At 42.9% G+C, this 18,017-nt stretch overlaps 2 protein-coding genes across 8 annotated transcripts in view; both read left to right on the top strand.

Annotated features, from left to right (window-relative positions):
• The window catches only part of LOC129856971 (ETS domain-containing transcription factor ERF-like), a 56,216-nt gene extending 46,466 nt beyond the window's left edge, over positions 1-9,750 (top strand). For all 4 annotated transcript variants that reach the window (XM_055924788.1, XM_055924786.1, XM_055924789.1 and 1 more), the window contains 3 exons: positions 174-357; positions 2,530-2,659; positions 7,174-9,750. In XM_055924788.1, coding sequence (XP_055780763.1) covers positions 174-357; positions 2,530-2,659; positions 7,174-8,006 — 1,147 coding nt within the window. In that variant the 3' untranslated portion in view covers positions 8,007-9,750. The remainder of the gene's footprint in view (positions 1-173; positions 358-2,529; positions 2,660-7,173) is intronic.
• Positions 9,751-10,675: 925 nt separating this feature from the next.
• Positions 10,676-18,017, top strand: part of LOC129856967 (rho guanine nucleotide exchange factor 1-like) — a 44,883-nt gene continuing 37,541 nt past the window's right edge. For 2 of the 4 annotated variants that reach the window (XM_055924778.1, XM_055924776.1), the window contains exon 1: positions 10,676-10,976. The gene's annotated coding sequence lies outside the window, so the exon portion shown is untranslated. The remainder of the gene's footprint in view (positions 10,977-18,017) is intronic. The other 2 variants (XM_055924779.1, XM_055924777.1) reach the window with 1 other exon arrangement.

Genomic DNA, 18,017 nt, shown 5'->3' with positions numbered 1-18,017 from the left:
GAAAACCTACAGGATGAGAGCTCTCTAGGAAGCAGGTTGGAGAGCCCTGCTGTGAACCATCGATGAAAACATGGATATTTGTTTCTAACTCTTCCTATTTTTTTCTCTCCTTTCTCCATTCCCTCTTTCCTAATCTCTTCCCTTTCACCTTCTCTCCATCCTCCCCCACCCAGGTACTACTATAATAAGCGTATTTTGCACAAAACCAAAGGGAAGCGTTTCACCTACAAGTTTAACTTCAGTAAGGTGGTGCTGGTGAACTATCCTCTGCTGGACATGGCCAGCTCCCCCTTCCTGCTCCAGAACCACTTCAATGGGGGCTCTGCCGCGCCAGACTGCAGCCCTCTCACACCCGAGGTACGGAGGGAGGAACGGAGGAAGTGAGGGAGGGAGGGTGGGAGGGAGGGAGGGAGGGTGAGAGGAACGAATGGAGTTTAGGACAGAGGGAGGGATGGAGAGAAAGGGTAATGGATGGAGGAGGGTATGAAGGGAAAAGAGAAAGAGAGGATTACTAGGATTGTAAGGACAGGAATTAAAGCTATTCCAGAATAGGCAGCTACTCCAGGTTATTCCCCGCTATTATCACAATCCATCACATTGTCTAAAGGGAGCTGTCATTTGAACAGTACATGTTTGAATTCACCAAAATAAAGGGACAAGTTGGATAGAAGACCAGCAGATTCCTGAGAACCATCAACAACAAACATTGGGGAAAAGAAGAGAGAAATAAAGGGAGGAAAATGAGACTGAGAGATGGAAATATGGTTGCCACAACTCCATACTTGATTGTTTATTAATGTTTATTTGATTCAGCGGGTCTAGCTAAAATCCATTTAGTCTCAGGGAACTGCAGATTGTACTGTACAGACTCCTGCTGTGTATTCATTCTTCAGTTACGGGAGGATCAATTGTATTCCGCGTGTCTTATCATACATATTTTATTCACTGTCTCTAATAGCAGCAGTCCTGATCATGATAAAATGGTCTTCACTTATTATTTGCCCAGAGACATCTTGAAATTTTTACAGAGATAAATGTTCTTGGACCCCCAGTGAGGTTGTATGAATAAAACTGTCCTGTTAGAGTTTGTAATGAAACAATAGATACACTTATTGAAGTAATGGTCTGTGTTCAGGGTGCATATTTCTGATGGATCCATTTAGGTGAGGATATATGCAAATGAAACACTAACTGGTTCATACTTTCTCATTTGCTTGGATATAGAAATTGCTATGACAATTATGTTTTACAGATTCTTTACAAATACAAAAAACTGACATTGCGATACTAGTGCAAATAGTATTTTATCTTTATTCATTTAATTCATGAAATGTATTTAAAAGGGAATAGAGTTAACTTTAAATGAAGAGTCATTGATTGTCCTGAAAGATAGAAACAGAAACAGAGAGTCACAAAGAGAGTGAAGGAGAAACTGGAGAGATGGTTTTAACTTGTCCTTAAAACAAAAGAAGACGTTATCCACCCTTCTCACATTCCCGTCTCGGATGGCCTATCCCTCTGTCATCGATTGAAAATGAAAGAAATAAAAGACAAGTAGATACGTCAGATCAGATCAATGTTCCGTCATTAATGCAGGTTTGGTTAAGCAATCCAGATCATGCAGCTTGGAAGTACAGTCTCGCTTTTCAAACTTGGGGCTGAGGGGTGACAGAAATTATTGATCCCAGCTCTTCTAAAAAAAGAGAAATCCTCCCTCTGTCTCCCTCGACTCTGTGTGACTTAACCATTTCGTTTGTTTGGCCTCTTTTCTCTTTCCTGTTTTAAAGCACCTCTACACACACACACACGCACGCACGCACGCACGCACACACACACACACACACACACACACACACACACACACACACACACACACCTCATGCACACACACACACACACGCGCGCGCGCGCACACACACACACACACACACACACACACACACACACACACACACACACACACACACACACACACACACACACACACGCATACATTCTCCCCTCTCTCTCTCTCTCTCTCTCTCTCTCTCTCTCTCTCTCTCTCACCCCACAGCTATTATGTTGTTTAGTCTCTCTCTCTCCCTTCCATCAATCCTTTCCCTCCTTTGTCCCCTCACACTCTTCCCTCCTTGAAGGGTGCCCAATCCCTCTATCTCTCGTCGTTTATCCTTTGTGCCCACTTAATCGTTGGCCTCCATTTGACTCTGTACTTCTCCTGGCTTTGAGTCTTTGAGCCTCTGCGTCCTCCTACCTCCTCTCCTCATCTTCTCCTCTCCTCTCCCTCTCAGTCCCCTGGCACTTCCTTTTATCCTGTCCTTGCTGTGACTGTTGGTGTGATTGCACCACACACTACAGGGTGCCATCTCCATCAAATGACTTACCCTAAATACATGCTGATTTAAAGGGGAGGTTGAGGATCCTATAGACAAGTCTAGTTTTTATTTGCTGATGAAATTAATTGCTATTGATTACTTAACTGACATGAGCAGATTCTAATGTTTTTTTTCTCTCTCTCTCTCTTTCTCCCAGGCCCTGCAGTCACTGTTCCCTCGTTTGCCAGAGTCAGGGAGAGGAACCTCCCTGTTTGATCGAGTGGCCACAGCCCCGGGACCAGAGGGAGACAAACTGAGACTGGACACATTCCCATTCCTCAGCTCAGGTGAGAGAGAGAGAAGAGGAGAGATGAGAGGCGAGAGGGAGAGGGGTGACAGCGGTAAAAATAAGGTAGAAGATGATTGAGAAAAGCGGGACGGTGAAGAACAGAGGAGAGAGGGAAGGTAAAGAACAGAAGAGAGAGGGAAGGTAACGAACAGAGGAGAGAGGGAAGGTAAAGAACAGAGGAGAGAGGGGAGGTAAAGAACAGAGGAGAGAGGGAAAAAGAGGCGAGGAGGAGAGAGGGAAGGTAAAGAACAGATGAGAGAGGGAAGGTAAAGAAGAGAGGAGAGAGGGAAGGTAAAGAACAGAGGAAAGAGGGGAGGTAAAGAAGAGAGGAGAGAGGGAAGGTAAAGAACAGAGGAGAGAGGGAAAAAGAGGCGAGGAGGAGAGAGGGAATGTAAAGAACAGATGAGAGAGGGAAGGTAAAGAAGAGAGGAGAGAGGGAAGGTAAAGAACAGAAGAGAGAGGGGAGGTAAAGAACAGAGGAGAGAGGGAAGGTAAAGAAGAGAGGAGAGAGGGGAGGTAAAGAACAGAGGAGAGAGGGAAGGTAAAGAACAGAGGAGAGAGGGAAGGTAAAGAACAGAGGAGAGAGGGAAGGTAAAGAACAGAGGAGAGAGGGGAGGTAAAGAAGAGAGGAGAGAGGGAAGGTAAAGAACAGAGGAGAGAGGGGAAAAAGAGGCGAGGAGGAGAGAGGGAAGGTAAAGAACAGATGAGAGAGGGAAGGTAAAGAACAGAGGAGAGAGGGAAGGAAGGAAGGAAGGTGGAAAGTGGAGATTGAGAATGATAGAGGAAATGAGGAGAGCATAAGGAGAGAGATAACAAGATCAAATCCATGTTCACTGCAGTACTTTACACAGCAGAGATCTGTCCCTTTACTGCCTCCAATTCATACTCTCCTTCAGGTGACAGGAACGGTTAGACGGGAGTGATCTACAGTATATACTATCGTATTATTACAGTGATATGAGGCAGTTGCTCAATTAAGGTTTTTGGAATTAATGTCAGTGTAATCATGTGCATTTTCCCTTTATATAATCCCTCAGTTTGTATGTGTGTGTCTTATTTGTGTGCTTGCGTGCGCGAATGTGTGCATGTATGTGTGTGTTTTTTGTGTGTGCATTTGTGTGTGGGTGAGCGTGCGGGCGTATGTGTTTGTGCGTGTGTGTGTGCAGATGCCTTTGTCTGTCTGGATACTACATGTGTGCTTTTCAGCCCTGCTGCTGCATCAGAATGTGTTTCCTTACTGTACAGTGAATATGTGTGTGTGAGTTAGTGTGTGTTCACTGTGAATACACTCCCCTTCACATCACAACCTGGCCCCCCTGTTTTGTTTGTCCTCAGGTCCTATTCCCCCCTCCTTCCCTCCTCACCCACCTCTCCCTCCCATGTGTCCCCCCTGTCCTAATCCCTTCCTAGGCAGGAAGGCCCTAATTGAGGGTGCAGGCTTCAGTTTGTGGCCTGTGGGCGCCCATTACTGTGTTTTCATAAGCAAGTGAGGCCTGCCTGACTGATTCAATATTCATGTGTCTGCCAGCTACTTCTGGCCCAGCACACAGAGACTCAAGCACTGTCAAATTAGCCCTGCATAGCAAAGAGACTCAAGCACGGTCGAGAGAGTAGCCCGGCAGAGCAAATGAGAGAGGAGAGAGAGAGAGAGAGAGGAGAGAGAGAGAGAGAGAGAGAGGAGAGAGAGAGAGAGAGAGAGAGAGAGAGAGAGAGAGAGAGAGAGAGAGAGAGAGAGAGAGAGAGAGAGAGAGAGAGAGAGAGAGAGAGAGAGAGAGAGAGGAGAGAGAGAGAGGGAGAGAGAGAGAGAGAGAGAGAGAGAGAGAGAGAGAGAGAGAGAGAGAGAGAGAGAGAGAGAGAGAGAGAGAGAGAGAGAGAGAGAGAGCGAGGAGAGAGAGAGAGAGAGAGAGAGAGGTTTATGCTTTTGTCTAATAGAAGAAGAAAAAAAGTCCCACATTGGTTTTAAGTGATACAGTTGAAGTCGGAAGAAGTTTAAAAACGTAGGTTAGAGTCATTAAAACGTGTTTTTCATCCACTCCACAAATTTCTTGTTAATAAACTATAGTTTGGGCAAGTCGGTTAGGATATCTACTTTGTGCATGACACAAGTAACTTTTCCAACAATTGTTTACGGACAGATTATTTCACGTATCACAATTCCAGTGGGTCAGAAGTTTACATACACTAAGTTGACTGTGCCTTTAATGGGCTTGGAAAATTAGGTCATGGCTTCAGAAGCTTCTGATAGGCTAATTGACATAAGAGTTTGAGTTAATTGGAGGTGTACCTGGGGATGTATTTCAAGGCCTACTTTCAAACTCAGTACCTCTTTGCTTGACATCATGGGAAAATCAAAAGAAATCAGCCAAGACCTCAGAATAAAAATTGTAGACATCCACAAGTCTGGTTCATCCTTGGGAGCAATTTCCAAATGCCTGAAGGTACCACGTTCATCTGTACAAACAATAGTACGCAAGTTTAAACACCATGGGACCACGCAGTCATCATACCGTTCAGGAAGGAGATGCGTTCTGTCTCCTAGAGATGAACGTGCTTTGGTGAAAAAAGTGCAAATCAATCCCAGAATAACAGCAAAGTACCTTGTGAAGATGCTGGAGGAAACAGGTACAAATGTATCTATATCCACAGTAAAACGAGTCCTATATAGACATAACCTGAATGGCCGTTCAGCAAGGAAGAAGCCACTGCCCTGAACCCTGACCTGTCCACCGGACGTGCTACCTATCCCAGACCTGCTGTTTTCAACTCTCTAGAGACCACAGGAGCGGTAGAGATACTCTTAATGATCGGCTATGACAAGCCAACTGACATTTACTCCTGAGGTGGTGACTTGCTACACCCTCGATAACTACTGTGATTATTATTATTTGACCATGCTGGTCATTTATGAACATTTGAACATCTTGGCAATGTTCTGTTATAATCTCCACCCGGCACAGCCAGAAGAGGACTGGCCACCCCTCATAGCCTGGTTCCTCTCTAGGTTTCTTCCTAGGTTTTGGCCTTTCTAGGGAGTTTTTCCTAGCCACCGTGCTTCTACACCTGCATTGCTTGCTGTTTGGGGTTTTAGGCTGGGTTTCTGTACAGCACTTCGAGATATTAGCTGATGTACGAAAGGCTATATAAAATAAACTTGATTTGATTTGACTGCTCCAAAACCGCCATAAAAAAAGCCAGACTACTGTTTGCAACTGCACATGGGGACAAAGATCGTACTTTTTGGAGAAATGTCCTCTGGTCTGATTAAACAAAAATAGAACTGTTTGGCCATAATGACCATCTTTATGTTTGGAGGAAAAGGGGGAGGCTTGCAAGCCGAAGAACACCATCCCAACCATGAAGCACAGGGGTGGCAGCATCATGTTGTGGGGGTGCTTTACTGCAGGAGGGACTGGTGCACTTCACAAAATAGATGGCATCATGAGGCAGGAAAATTATGTGGATATATTGAAGCAACATCTCAAGACATCAGTCAGGAAGTTAAAGCTTGGTCGCAAATGGGTCTTCCAAATTGACAATGACCCCAAGCATACTTCCGCAAAATGGCTTAAGGACAACAAAGTCAAGGTATTGGAGTGGCCATCACAAAGCCCTGACCTCAATTCTATAGAAAATGTGTGGGCAGAAATGAAAAAGTGTGTGCGAGCAAGGAGGCCTACAAATCTGACTCGGTTACACCAGCTCTGTCAGGAGGAATGGGCTGAAATTCACCCAACTTATTGTGGAAGCTTGCTACCTGAAACGTTTGACCCAAGTTAAACAATTTAAAGGCAATGCTACCAAATACTAATTTAGTGTATGTAAACTTCTGACCCACTGGGAATGTGATGAAAGAAAGAAAAGCTGAAATAAATCATTCTCTCTACTAATATTCTGACATTTCACATTCTTAAAATAAAGTGGTGATCCTAACTGACCTAAGGGATTTTTTACTAGGATTAAATGTCAGGAATTGTGAATAACAGAGTTTAAATGTATTTGGCTAAGGCGTATGTAAACTTCCGAATTCAACTGTATATTCAAGTATGATGGAGCCAACTAGAGTACCAGGGTGTGCGGGTAGCGTTTTTCTTGTATTCAGTTGACTTCACCAAGCACCTGGACTATACACACGGCCAAAACAGACACATTTTCTAAATAACTGGATTTCTCTTACCACAGTCCATTTTCCTTTTTTCATGGACAGTATTATTTCATTACAGTGGCATAACTATTCTGTTATTAACAGGATATTTGAATTTGCCAGAGAGCATATCTCTCATCATGTTCATATTTGTTGTGAACCAGTTGAATGTGTGAATAGGTCTAGCAGGCATATAGTCTAAGATCAGGGTTCTATTCAAATCAACAGCGCTCTCATTTTGCCCCAGCGCATAGCTGTGGATTTGCATTGCTAATTATTGCAGAGCATAATTAGTGAACATGCTTAGATGTGGTTTGTCAGGAGACCTTTACCCCTTCAGAGAGCTAACCTCTGTCTCTGTTCTCTTCCAGCCGCTCCCTGTTACTCCAAGCCCCCGTCCCTGTTGGGTCCTTACCCCCGCAACCCTCCCTTCGATTACCCCTGGGGCTTCAATCCCTACCTCTCAGGGGCCTTCTCCCTTAACAACTGCCCCAAACTGCCCCCCGGCTCCCTCTACCCCTCCCACTTCTACCCCAACACGCTGCAGACCAGCCTGGGCCAGCTGCCTCACCCCTTCTCCTCCCTACTTCCCCCGGGGGAGGTGGCAGGAGGGGGGGAGAGAGGAGCAGCGGGCCAGACCGGGGTTACTAACGGCACGGCAGGTGGGCAGCCCAGACTCTGCCTGCCTCCTTACCCTGGTGCTCTGTCGCTGGGCCGGACGGACATTGGCAACGGAGGCTCTGTGGGTGAGAGAGAGAGAAGGGAGACCAATACCCCAGGCACGGGGCTTGGGTTGGGGATAGGGTTAGGGTTAGGGCTGGGTCTGGGAGGGATGGGTCTTGGTGGTGGTGCTGGGGGGCGACAGAGCCCATTGGAGCGACGAGGCGGGGTGAAGCAGGACCCAGAGTCAGACTCAGATCTGGAGATCACAGATCTGAGTGACTGCAGCTCAGACAACGAGCCTGACTTCAGCATCACCAAGGAGACCAGGCTGAGCGTCCGATCACAGATCCTGGTCCAGGGGAAGAAAGGGGGAGCACTGCCACCTCTCTCCTCCCTCCCTCCCCCCGTGTCCCCCCATCCCCTCAAGAGCCTGGTGCCCCTCACCCCTCCCCCTCCGTCCCTCCCTCTATCCCTCTCTCCCTCCATGGCTCTGGTTGAACGGCACAGGGAGACAGAGACTCTAAAATTGATCCACAGCTAATAGATTCTAATAGATAACTCTCTTTCTCGTTCCCTCCTCTCTCCTCTTCTCTCTTCTCTCTCCCTTCATGTTATGTTGTCCTTTATTTGAGCCATCTTGCCCCGTCTCTCTGTTTTTTCTTCCTCTCTCTCCACCCTTCTGCTCTCTCTTTACATGTTGACTTGTCCAACATAGCTGAGATGGTGAGATGCTGATTTTGACATTACTGAGAGTCTACCATGTTTCAGATGTATGTGTACTACTTATTCATCATGTGCTCCCACACATTTTATTGTCTCAAGGTTTCAGTGATATTTTGAGCTTTAACAGCATTGCACGTTGTTCTGTGCTATTCATATGTTACCGTGTTACTGCAATGGGTCCATCAAACTGCATAAATATAACTCAATGTATAATGAATTACATTAAAATATAATACTAGAACAATAATAAACAACACTACAATACACACACATAAGATTAATTGCAATAATGGCCACATGAAATTATATCTGACAGAGATATTACTTTAGTTTTTTGGGGATTCCTTTTCTTGGGATCGGTATGTATTTTTCTGTTCAAAACATAGTCAAACATTGCCAGCTGGTGGTCTTTATAGGAGGCTGCTACAGTTCATTGTTTGTTGGGAAAAATGATCATCCCCAAATCCAAACAATTAGTCATTTTGCTCTGCTAATGTAATGCTCTGGTATTGTAATGTACATTTCTAACTCCATACTTGTTTGTTTTTGTTTAATGCCAAGTTCAATTGCTTAACTTTCTTCAGTGAGAGGGAGAGGGAGAGAAAGAGAGAGAGAAAGAGAGAGCAAAAGAGAGAGCTGGACAAATCTAGAATTTGTATCAATATTTCATTGTATATATTTTATTATGGTGTACATTACATTTAATTATTATCAACATTATAAAAGTTAGCTGTGTTGGTGTGATTTAATTATGTATTTAAATAATGTTGGGAAATTGACAAGTATAGATGTATTAAAGTTTTAAATAATTAACAGCAGTCAGAGTATCTGCGCTGGAAAGGTGTTTTTTCTATGAGGAGGACTCATATATGGGGAATTGTCTCATATTTTCTCCACCCCAGATAATTGTGTCCTTTGGTCATTTTCCAAGATGCCCTTTGGGTTTAAATATTCTGGTAGTCTTATTTTTATAGTTAGCATTCACCCAGTGTAACTGTTCTGTAATTTCTCAAATGTGAATAATATTGGTTTCAGCACATTCTTTCAACGACAACAAAAAAATATGTAGATTATTTTTGAGTCTAAGCTTTTTATCCATGGCAAAAGTTAGGAAATAGGTCCCCTTGTAGAAATTAAAACGAGGTACAAAGTATCTCAATACCAACTAGGGACACAGACCAACTTCTCCATTCCATGTTGCTCACCTTGAAGCATAGAGTGCATACTAACTACCCCACATTGTACAGATGCATTTGGTATGGTTTGTAACAAGTGGCGGTATAACATTAGGTGTGAAAGCCCTATTGTAAAGGTCATGTAATTCTATATTTGTTGGATTCTACCGGAAATCTCTGTTTCATGATCTCTGTGTGGCATTCACCAACACCGCTGTAAATACTCTTTCCTTTGTGAATGTATGTGTAAACACATCCAAAATGATCATGCCGTGAAATAATGTCACATTTCTTTGTTTTATTGTAAAGAGAAAAAATGGAAAGAGCAAAAATAAGAAAAAAATATTAATAACTTCTAAAGCAATAAACATTATTCTGGAGATGGGACTGTTGTTGGCACTGAACTCATTGTGTGAATGTGTGCATTACACAGGAAGAGGCTCCTATAGGCCTGCTTGAGATCCCTGGTGTAGAGCATCCTTTCTCCACAGGGTGGCGAACCTGGACCTATATTACAATGTATTGACCTTATCTAGTCTACAAGAAAAGTTTGCATTATATCATGGAAGGGTTTGATTTTATGAGCATGAGTAAAAATTGGCCATGGTTTCCCTTAGTCTTATTTTTTTTGCATGTGTACTTGACTGATTGAGTTCAATGAGTTGTAATAGTCAGGGTAATGGGACAGCATATGCCATATGGCCTCCTCTCCCGAGGATATGATGACATGAAAATCTGCCGCTTACCTTTATTAAACGTGTTGATTAAAAAGTCTGAAAATGGCATAGTTTTCCCTACATAGTGTGCACTACATTTGACCAGTGCACTATAACATGAATAGGGTGCAATTTCGGATGCAACTGGAAGCAGAGCCACAGTAGTAAAGGCCGGATATGAAGAAGGGAAATGAAGATGACAAACCAAGATAGGTGCATGCCCTAAACCTTCACAAACTGCCAACACTACCTAAATCGGAATTACATTGTGTGATAGCCTATTTGTGGATTGTGAAACATATGAGATCATATTTCTAAGTGAAACAGAAGTTTAAGGAAAAAAAGCATTGCCTCTACTGGATATACCTAAATGTATTTATGGATGCACTAGTTCAGTGTTCCATACCAAACTGTTCAGTAATTAACATATTGTGTTCAATTCCATAAATAATATTTTAACACAGATTACCTTATGTGTGGAAAGATTAGCAGTGAACTAAAATGTTGCTACATAAACACATTGAAGATGCATTGAATAACTGTTGATACGGTTGACTCCCATGGGTGAACGAGGGGAACGAATACCGTGTAACACAATATTGTATGGAAGCCCAACAGGAAACAACTGAGGATGGAAAAAGTTACACGAAAACCAGATTTTGCATAACTAGATTCAATTGAAAACTGTATGATTACATCAAAGTAATATATTTTGACATCGTCATGCATAACTTTGCCTGTGGTTTATGCAGATAAAAAAATAAGTCAAGGGGAAATTGTGCACTTGAATTTGTACTTCCGCGTACAATGTTTTTTTCCAGCGACATACGACAACTTTCGAACAGCAAACCATATTAGACGTTTGTCAGTCTTTTTTTGTTGTTGCTGTATTTTGAGGTGAGTACCACGTTAACATTTTTGCTAATCTATTTAACACGCACATACGTTCGATGCTTAGTTACTTATGAAAAAAACTTGGGAATTAATTAGGTTATTCCTCGAGTAAAGGCTTGTCTCGCTAGCCAGCACACCAGACAGCCTTTAGTTAGCGTCTAGCTAAAGGAATGTTGTGTTTGGCTACAATCTAGCGGAACATCTCGTTCTCTCGAGTACCAAAATCAGGTGTTTTAGAGTTAATTAAAAACTATTTTATTACAAAGCAAGACTTGCTGAAGCATACTGGTATTTCAAGGGTACGTGTCAGGTCGCTAACTAATTTGTTCAATCAAGTGATACTTTTTTTTAGCAGGCTACTAAGTATCGCTATCCGTAATGTTATAAAAATGTTGCAAGGAGCGGAATTTGTAAAATGACTCGCGACATTGTAGCCTATTATTTCATGTAACTCTGTAACTATAGCAGTTATTGCCAGCAATGCGGCCAGGCCTACGTGGGATCATTTGCTTGCCTATGTATTTTCTCCCTGGTATTTCAATGTGACATTTAAAACCTAAAAAGTATACTTTATCAAATAACATTAATAGCGCATGTTTGATTTAGTTGTTAAACCAGCCTAAAGTCTGAGTGTTATTTAGACATAATTTCACACATTATAATGATTAGATTGTTAATCATTATCAAAAGTAGATAGCCTACTGTGAGATTGTACCAGTAGATTTATCATACACTGTAGCATATTTCTCCTGCACTCCAGTTGATCACACTATTTTGTATTTCTATATGAAAAGTACAGCGGCTATACAAACACACATCTGTCACTGGAGTCCATCCCACTTTTGGCCTCTCCCCTCCCCCTTTGTCTCACTCCCCTCACCCATCGTTCTGTTTTATCCTCTACAAATCAAATCAAAATGTATTGATTGCATACACAGATATGCAGATGTTATCGCAGGTGCAGCGAAATGCTTGTGTTTCTAGCTCCAACAATGTGGTATTAGTACCTAGCAATAATCCACAATATGCCCATAATCCAATAAGTACAAATAAATAAATAAAAAATATCAGAATGAGCAATGTCAAAGTCCGGAATATATATAAACTGGTATAGACAGTATGTTCATAGAAAAGGCGGGTACAGCAGTAGTTATATAGGATAAGCCATGACTAGAATACAGTATATACATATGAATTGGGTAAAACAGAACGTAAACATGATTAAGGTGACCAGTGTTCAATCACTATGTACATAGGGCAAAGCAGTCTGTAAGGTGTATGGTAAAGTACCAGGTGTTAGCCAGCTGCTGTAGTAACAGTGACTAAGGTGACTTAGAATTTCTGGGATCAAAGATCAAGAGAAAAATATACATGATCAGACCTAGAGGGTTTGGCCTATATAGTTTAGTTTCGCAGCCTCAGTTGAACTCCAAAAATAATCTTGTCTATGTGTTACTAAGAGACTGAATTAGGCCTACAACACATCAACATCGTGAATGCTGAATCAGTAAAAATGTTGCTTTAGGTGCTATGTATGACCTTTGCTCAAAATCTGAACAACACTGTCTCAAATTCAGCCACGGTCTGTTGTTATGGGCCTGTGGGTTGACCCGTAGTTGTTTTGGAATGGTTCTGTAGCTGAACTGATCAGATGAGAAGTGATGCTGAAATGGCGGTTGGGCTTGGAGCGTTGTGATGTGTCAGCGGCGACCACTGAACTACAGAGGCTTCCTGTCTCTGTTAGAGGAACAACAACATTTTGATGTCATCCCTCTTTCTTTCTTTCTTTCTTTCTTTCTTTCTTTCTTTCTTTCTTTCTTTCTTTCTTTCTTTCTTTCTCTACCTCTGCAAATGCAGTCTTGCCTGAAGCTCAAAGGGTTGTTCAGTCGTTTCATTCTCAACCTGGATTTCTATGGAATGCCGTTTGGGTCTTTGCTTGTCAAAAAAGATGTACGGTAAATAACACTTTGACGTGGCAAATAACATTTTTGACGTGGCAAATAAGCTTGTTGACCAATCAGGACCTGAATATGACTGCATGTCACGTGGATGTTTTGGAGTCTGATAACTCTGAGGAGGACATTGGGAAAAATAGCTTGGGTATTGAGCAGACTGATACCACATTTCATTGATCCCCAATCCTTTGGTAAAGCTGTACAGTGCAATATGAATGTCAATACACACAATAGGCTGACTGGGGAGATGATTTCACACAGAGTCCTGCGATAAGAGCTACAACGCTAATATTTGCATAAACTCTACACACTTGTGTTCTGTGGGTGTCACAGAGTAGACTGATACCCCATTTCATTGCTTCACATTCTAACCTTGTTTAACAGTCTCGTCTAAATATGGCATGATTCCACCAATTGCAACCTTCTGCATCACTTTCAAAGAGGTACCTTTATTTTGAAGGCAAACCACTATTGTTCCTAATCCTTATTGTGGCTAGCTTCACAACACATAACCCGGTCAGGTCGAGCCTCACTAGCCAGATGAAGCTAGCTGGCTGCTTATAACATTAGCTTTGAGCAACAGGGTTAAGTAGCTGGCTAGCTATTTATTTATATGAACTAAAGTTCAATTTCAATAGGCGAACAACAAGTGGCTACCTAGCTAATACTCACAAGGATTCCTAAATCATTGCTAAGAATAATGGAAATGACTGCAGTTTCTACTGGTCATTGTTTTCAGGAAGGTTGTATTGGTGCTAGCTAGGTACCAAGCTAAAGCTAGCTAGCTACCCCGGAAGTTGCTGTCGAACAAATAATGCTTTATTACCAACGTGGTATTGTAAACACATTGTTTGTGGCCGGTGTTTGCAGACTTTTTTTTGTACAGCTTTGACTGTGCTACTGATAGTAGTGGTGGCGCTTGGCTTGCATGTGCAAATTCAGAACACACAACATTCTATAATAGAACTGTGTTATTTGACGTGTCAAATGAAAAGCTTATTTAACGCATGAAATAGTGTTATTTGACGTATCTTATTTGACACGCAAAAACCCAAACGGCCTTCCATAGTATGTCGTAAAGCTAATAGCAGTGACGCTATTACTGGGTAACTCCGGTAGGGCAAAATCTGAAAAATAGTGCACTTAGTAGTGTGTAACGGTGCTTGACCAGTCGCCGAAAGCCAACATCACCCACGACAGAGAATGGTTGATTGTCAAGGGCAATGAATTCTATTATCTTGGCGTTAATGGATTTTGCCTTTGAGTTGTCTCGCTGAAATTTTCTTACTCTTTCAAATGACTGTTCGACTTGTTCATTGCTCGATCCACACAGCAGACATTGTGGGCTAGGTTAGGAATGCTGTGTTGCGCAACATTTTACGTGGCGTCATTACATTTACATTTACATTTAAGTAATTTAGCAGACGCTCTTATCCAGAGCGACTTACAAGTACATACATTCATACTTTTTTTGTACTTACTTCATGTACCTACGTTATATAGGTATGCACGGTAGCTTTGACATCGGTTTTGCACATCAGCGTTAAACTAGACATTGGGCCGATACCGATGTTGGCATTTTTAGCTGATATCGGCCGATTCCAATATATTGTGCATCCCTAGTATTTGACCTTTAATTGTACAACAAAGCCTATTTAGAGAAACTATATATCGTGAATCGCCCTTTAAGTTAGAAAAAATGTAAATTATTTTTAGGTCATATTGCCCAGCCCTAACGAATGCACACTCCCCACCCTCCGCCAATCCCTCTCTCAGGTACACAATCCTATTCTCTCGGGTACACAATCCTATTCTCTCGGGTACACAATCCTATTCTCTCGGTTACACAATCCTATTCTCTCGGGTACACAATCCTATTCTCTCAGGTACACAATCCTATTCTCTCAGGTACACAATCCTATTCTCTCAGGTACACAATCCTATTCTCTCAGGTACACAATCCTATTCTCTCAGGTACACAATCCTATTCTCTCAGGTACACAATCCTATTCTCTCAGGTACACAATCCTATTCTCTCAGGTACACAATCCTATTCTCTCAGGTACACAATCCTATTCTCTCAGGTACACAATCCTATTCTCTCAGGTACACAATCCTATTCTCTCAGGTACACAATCCTATTCTCTCAGGTACACAATCCTATTCTCTCAGGTACACAATCCTATTCTCTCAGGTACACAATCCTATTCTCTCAGGTACACAATCCTATTCTCTCAGGTACACAATCCTATTCTCTCAGGTACACAATCCTATTCTCTCAGGTACACAATCCTATTCTCTCAGGTACACAATCCTATTCTCTCAGGTACACAATCCTATTCTCTCAGGTACACAATCCTATTCTCTCAGGTACACAATCCTATTCTCTCAGGTACACAATCCTATTCTCTCAAGGCATTAATAGAGGAATCCCAGTGCTTTATTAGGCCTAGTGTAGTTACAGCTGAGGTACACTGAGCTCAGTAACTAGGCTAGAGGGTTACGACCAGACAACCAGCAGATGGTAGAATATAGCCTACTACCCACAATGCAACAGCCAGGGGGCTGTCCTTCTGGACAAAGGGTAAACTACTAGCGATTCCCTATAGGCCTACTTGTCTGGCTTACAAAATAAACATCTAAACATGTCAGCTATTCAGTTTAGCTATAAAGGCATGTTGAGAAGAGTAATCTGTGCAGATTCTTATGTTAATCAAGTGAAGTGTGCCGCGCGCGCGTGCGTGCGTGCGTGCGTGCGTGCGTGCGTGCGTGTGCGCGCGCGCGCTAACCAAGAACCCTGTGTATTCATCAGTGTGTGCATACTGTATGTCCGTTTGCAATTAGCCTAGTGTGCATTCCAGACGACAGTTAAATGAGCTGTGTATTTGTAATAAGTGGAGATTGTAACAGCAGGGTGGGTGATGGTTCTCAGTTAGACTAGCTCATGGGTATTCTCAGGTGAACACAGGTAACCCTGGTTTACTGTCAGCTTGTAGAGTAGAAGTGCTTATCTCTCTCTCCTGTATGTCAGTGTGCTGTGTCAGCCCTGTAGCACAGCCATGTAGTTCAGAAGAGTCCAGGACCAACCCACTATCCTCTGATACACTATGTAGAGGTGGGACTGGAGCTGAACATGTGTGAAGGAGATGTGTGCAAAGTGGTGACATCCCCAAGCCCTGAAAGAGTCTTTTAGTAGAAGATGTGTGTGCACATACAGTATGTACAATTGGACTGTGTTTGTGGTATACAGTTGTCTGTGTGTATTATGTCTTTGTGTTAGACCTTGTGTGTTGGCTGACAGGCAGACAGACAGGCAGACAGACAGACAGACATGCAGGCAGACAGACCGGCAGACAGACCGGTGTGACATGGAAACAGCTCTGCCCCTCAGTCAGAATGTGAGTCAGACTGGTAGAGAACAGGAGAGAAGGAGCTCTTTCATTCCCGGGGTCAGGCTGGGAAAAACTAGACTGGGCTTCATGGACCGTGTTTACTCTTGGGGATGGATGGATGGATGGATGGAGAGAGCGGGATAGGGGTGGGTGGGATAAGTGGAGGTTTAGACGCACACACCACCATCACGAGAGCAAGCAGCCTCAAATGACCATCCATGTTGACAGTGCAGCAGGGCTGATGAGGTTTCCAATGTAAACACCGAGAGGGGGCCCTAGGACACGACACTATCTTAACATTTACAACTCTGAATGAGTTGTATACACATTATTTTCTAAAAGTCTGGTTAGAAAAGGGGGAGACAGAGCTGTATGACTACATCTGAAGATATTAATTATTAGGCCATTTTCACTGAGAAATGTAATAGAAATGTCCAATAATGATGCTAGCTGCAGTATGTTTTTTATGGTTCCTCAGTAATAGAGCTAAGTTAAAATGGAGGATATGAATGCAGCAGGACTGGGTTGTATGGTTGGTGAGTTATGTGGGCCGTAACGTCATGGAGGGGCGTGTCTGTTGGGCGGCGGTATTGCCCACCTCCATGTTCAGAGCCAGCCCAGATTGGGATTCTGGGAAAGCTCTTCCAACACTCTGGCCGGACATAGCTGCTTTATGTGCTGCAGTCCTCAAGTCATCATCAGCCACCGCTGGACATGGTGGTAAAACGTGGCCTGTCAACGCACACACACACACACACACACACACACACACACACACACACACACACACACACACACACACACACACATCCCTTCTGAATGAATGAGAATGTTTCTCCACGACCCAAATGGTAATCAAAGGCCTCTGTGTTTGGCCTGCGCAATTACCCTACTATCCAGACACACACACATTTGGAAGCAGTTAAATAGGCGGGAGGCTCACTGCGAACCCATTCCATGACAGTCGATTGGCCCTCGTCTATCCAATGTTTCCATAAAGCATGAAAGAGTGACCACTTACATGGAGAGTGCGAGAGAAAAAAAGAGGGTAGGGAAAGTAATGCCAAGAAGTTGTTGGGTATGGAAGTATATTTTGGCTCTAATGAATAGGCAATCGGGACAGAAAGAGATGCAGGGGATTTAACACACCACTGGTGTTCTAGGGGTTAGGACTTTTTTGAGTTGCTAGTCTTATGTTAGCCAGTGCATAATGGCTGTTAAATGACATAATTGGCTCTACTGTTCAGGTCATGTGTGGCTTAGTTGTATTGGAGTGGCAATGCCAACCAAGATTATTGAGTTGAAGGTGGAGAGAGAGAGGAGAACAGAGTACGTGGAGGGAAGGAAGAGAGCGAGAAGCGGACAGAGGGATTGGTAGAGAGGATGGGGTATGAGGGCATATTCACACCACCTTCAGCACAGCTGTTTCTATCACACATCCTCCTGACACTTCTCCCCCCTCTCCTTTTGCTCTTTCATTCTCATCTCCTTTGCCTCTCTAGGTTCTTTCTTCTGTCTTATATCTCTCTCTTTTGGAACGTCCATCCATTTAGGTCCAGAGTCTGCTACTATAGTATGTTGAATTGTGAATGACAATCTCTGTTTACCCAATACTATTTTCTGCTATGTAAACAAATGTACTGATTAACCCTACAAATACTTACAAGGCCAGGCAGTAAACTGTTCTAGTAGCTAGC

This window comes from Salvelinus fontinalis, chromosome 6 (genome assembly GCF_029448725.1).
Source record: "Salvelinus fontinalis isolate EN_2023a chromosome 6, ASM2944872v1, whole genome shotgun sequence".
NCBI classification, from domain to species: Eukaryota; Metazoa; Chordata; class Actinopteri; order Salmoniformes; family Salmonidae; genus Salvelinus; species Salvelinus fontinalis.
The sequence above is the reverse complement of the archived record's forward strand: the minus strand, read 5'-3'. Positions and strand labels throughout refer to the sequence as shown.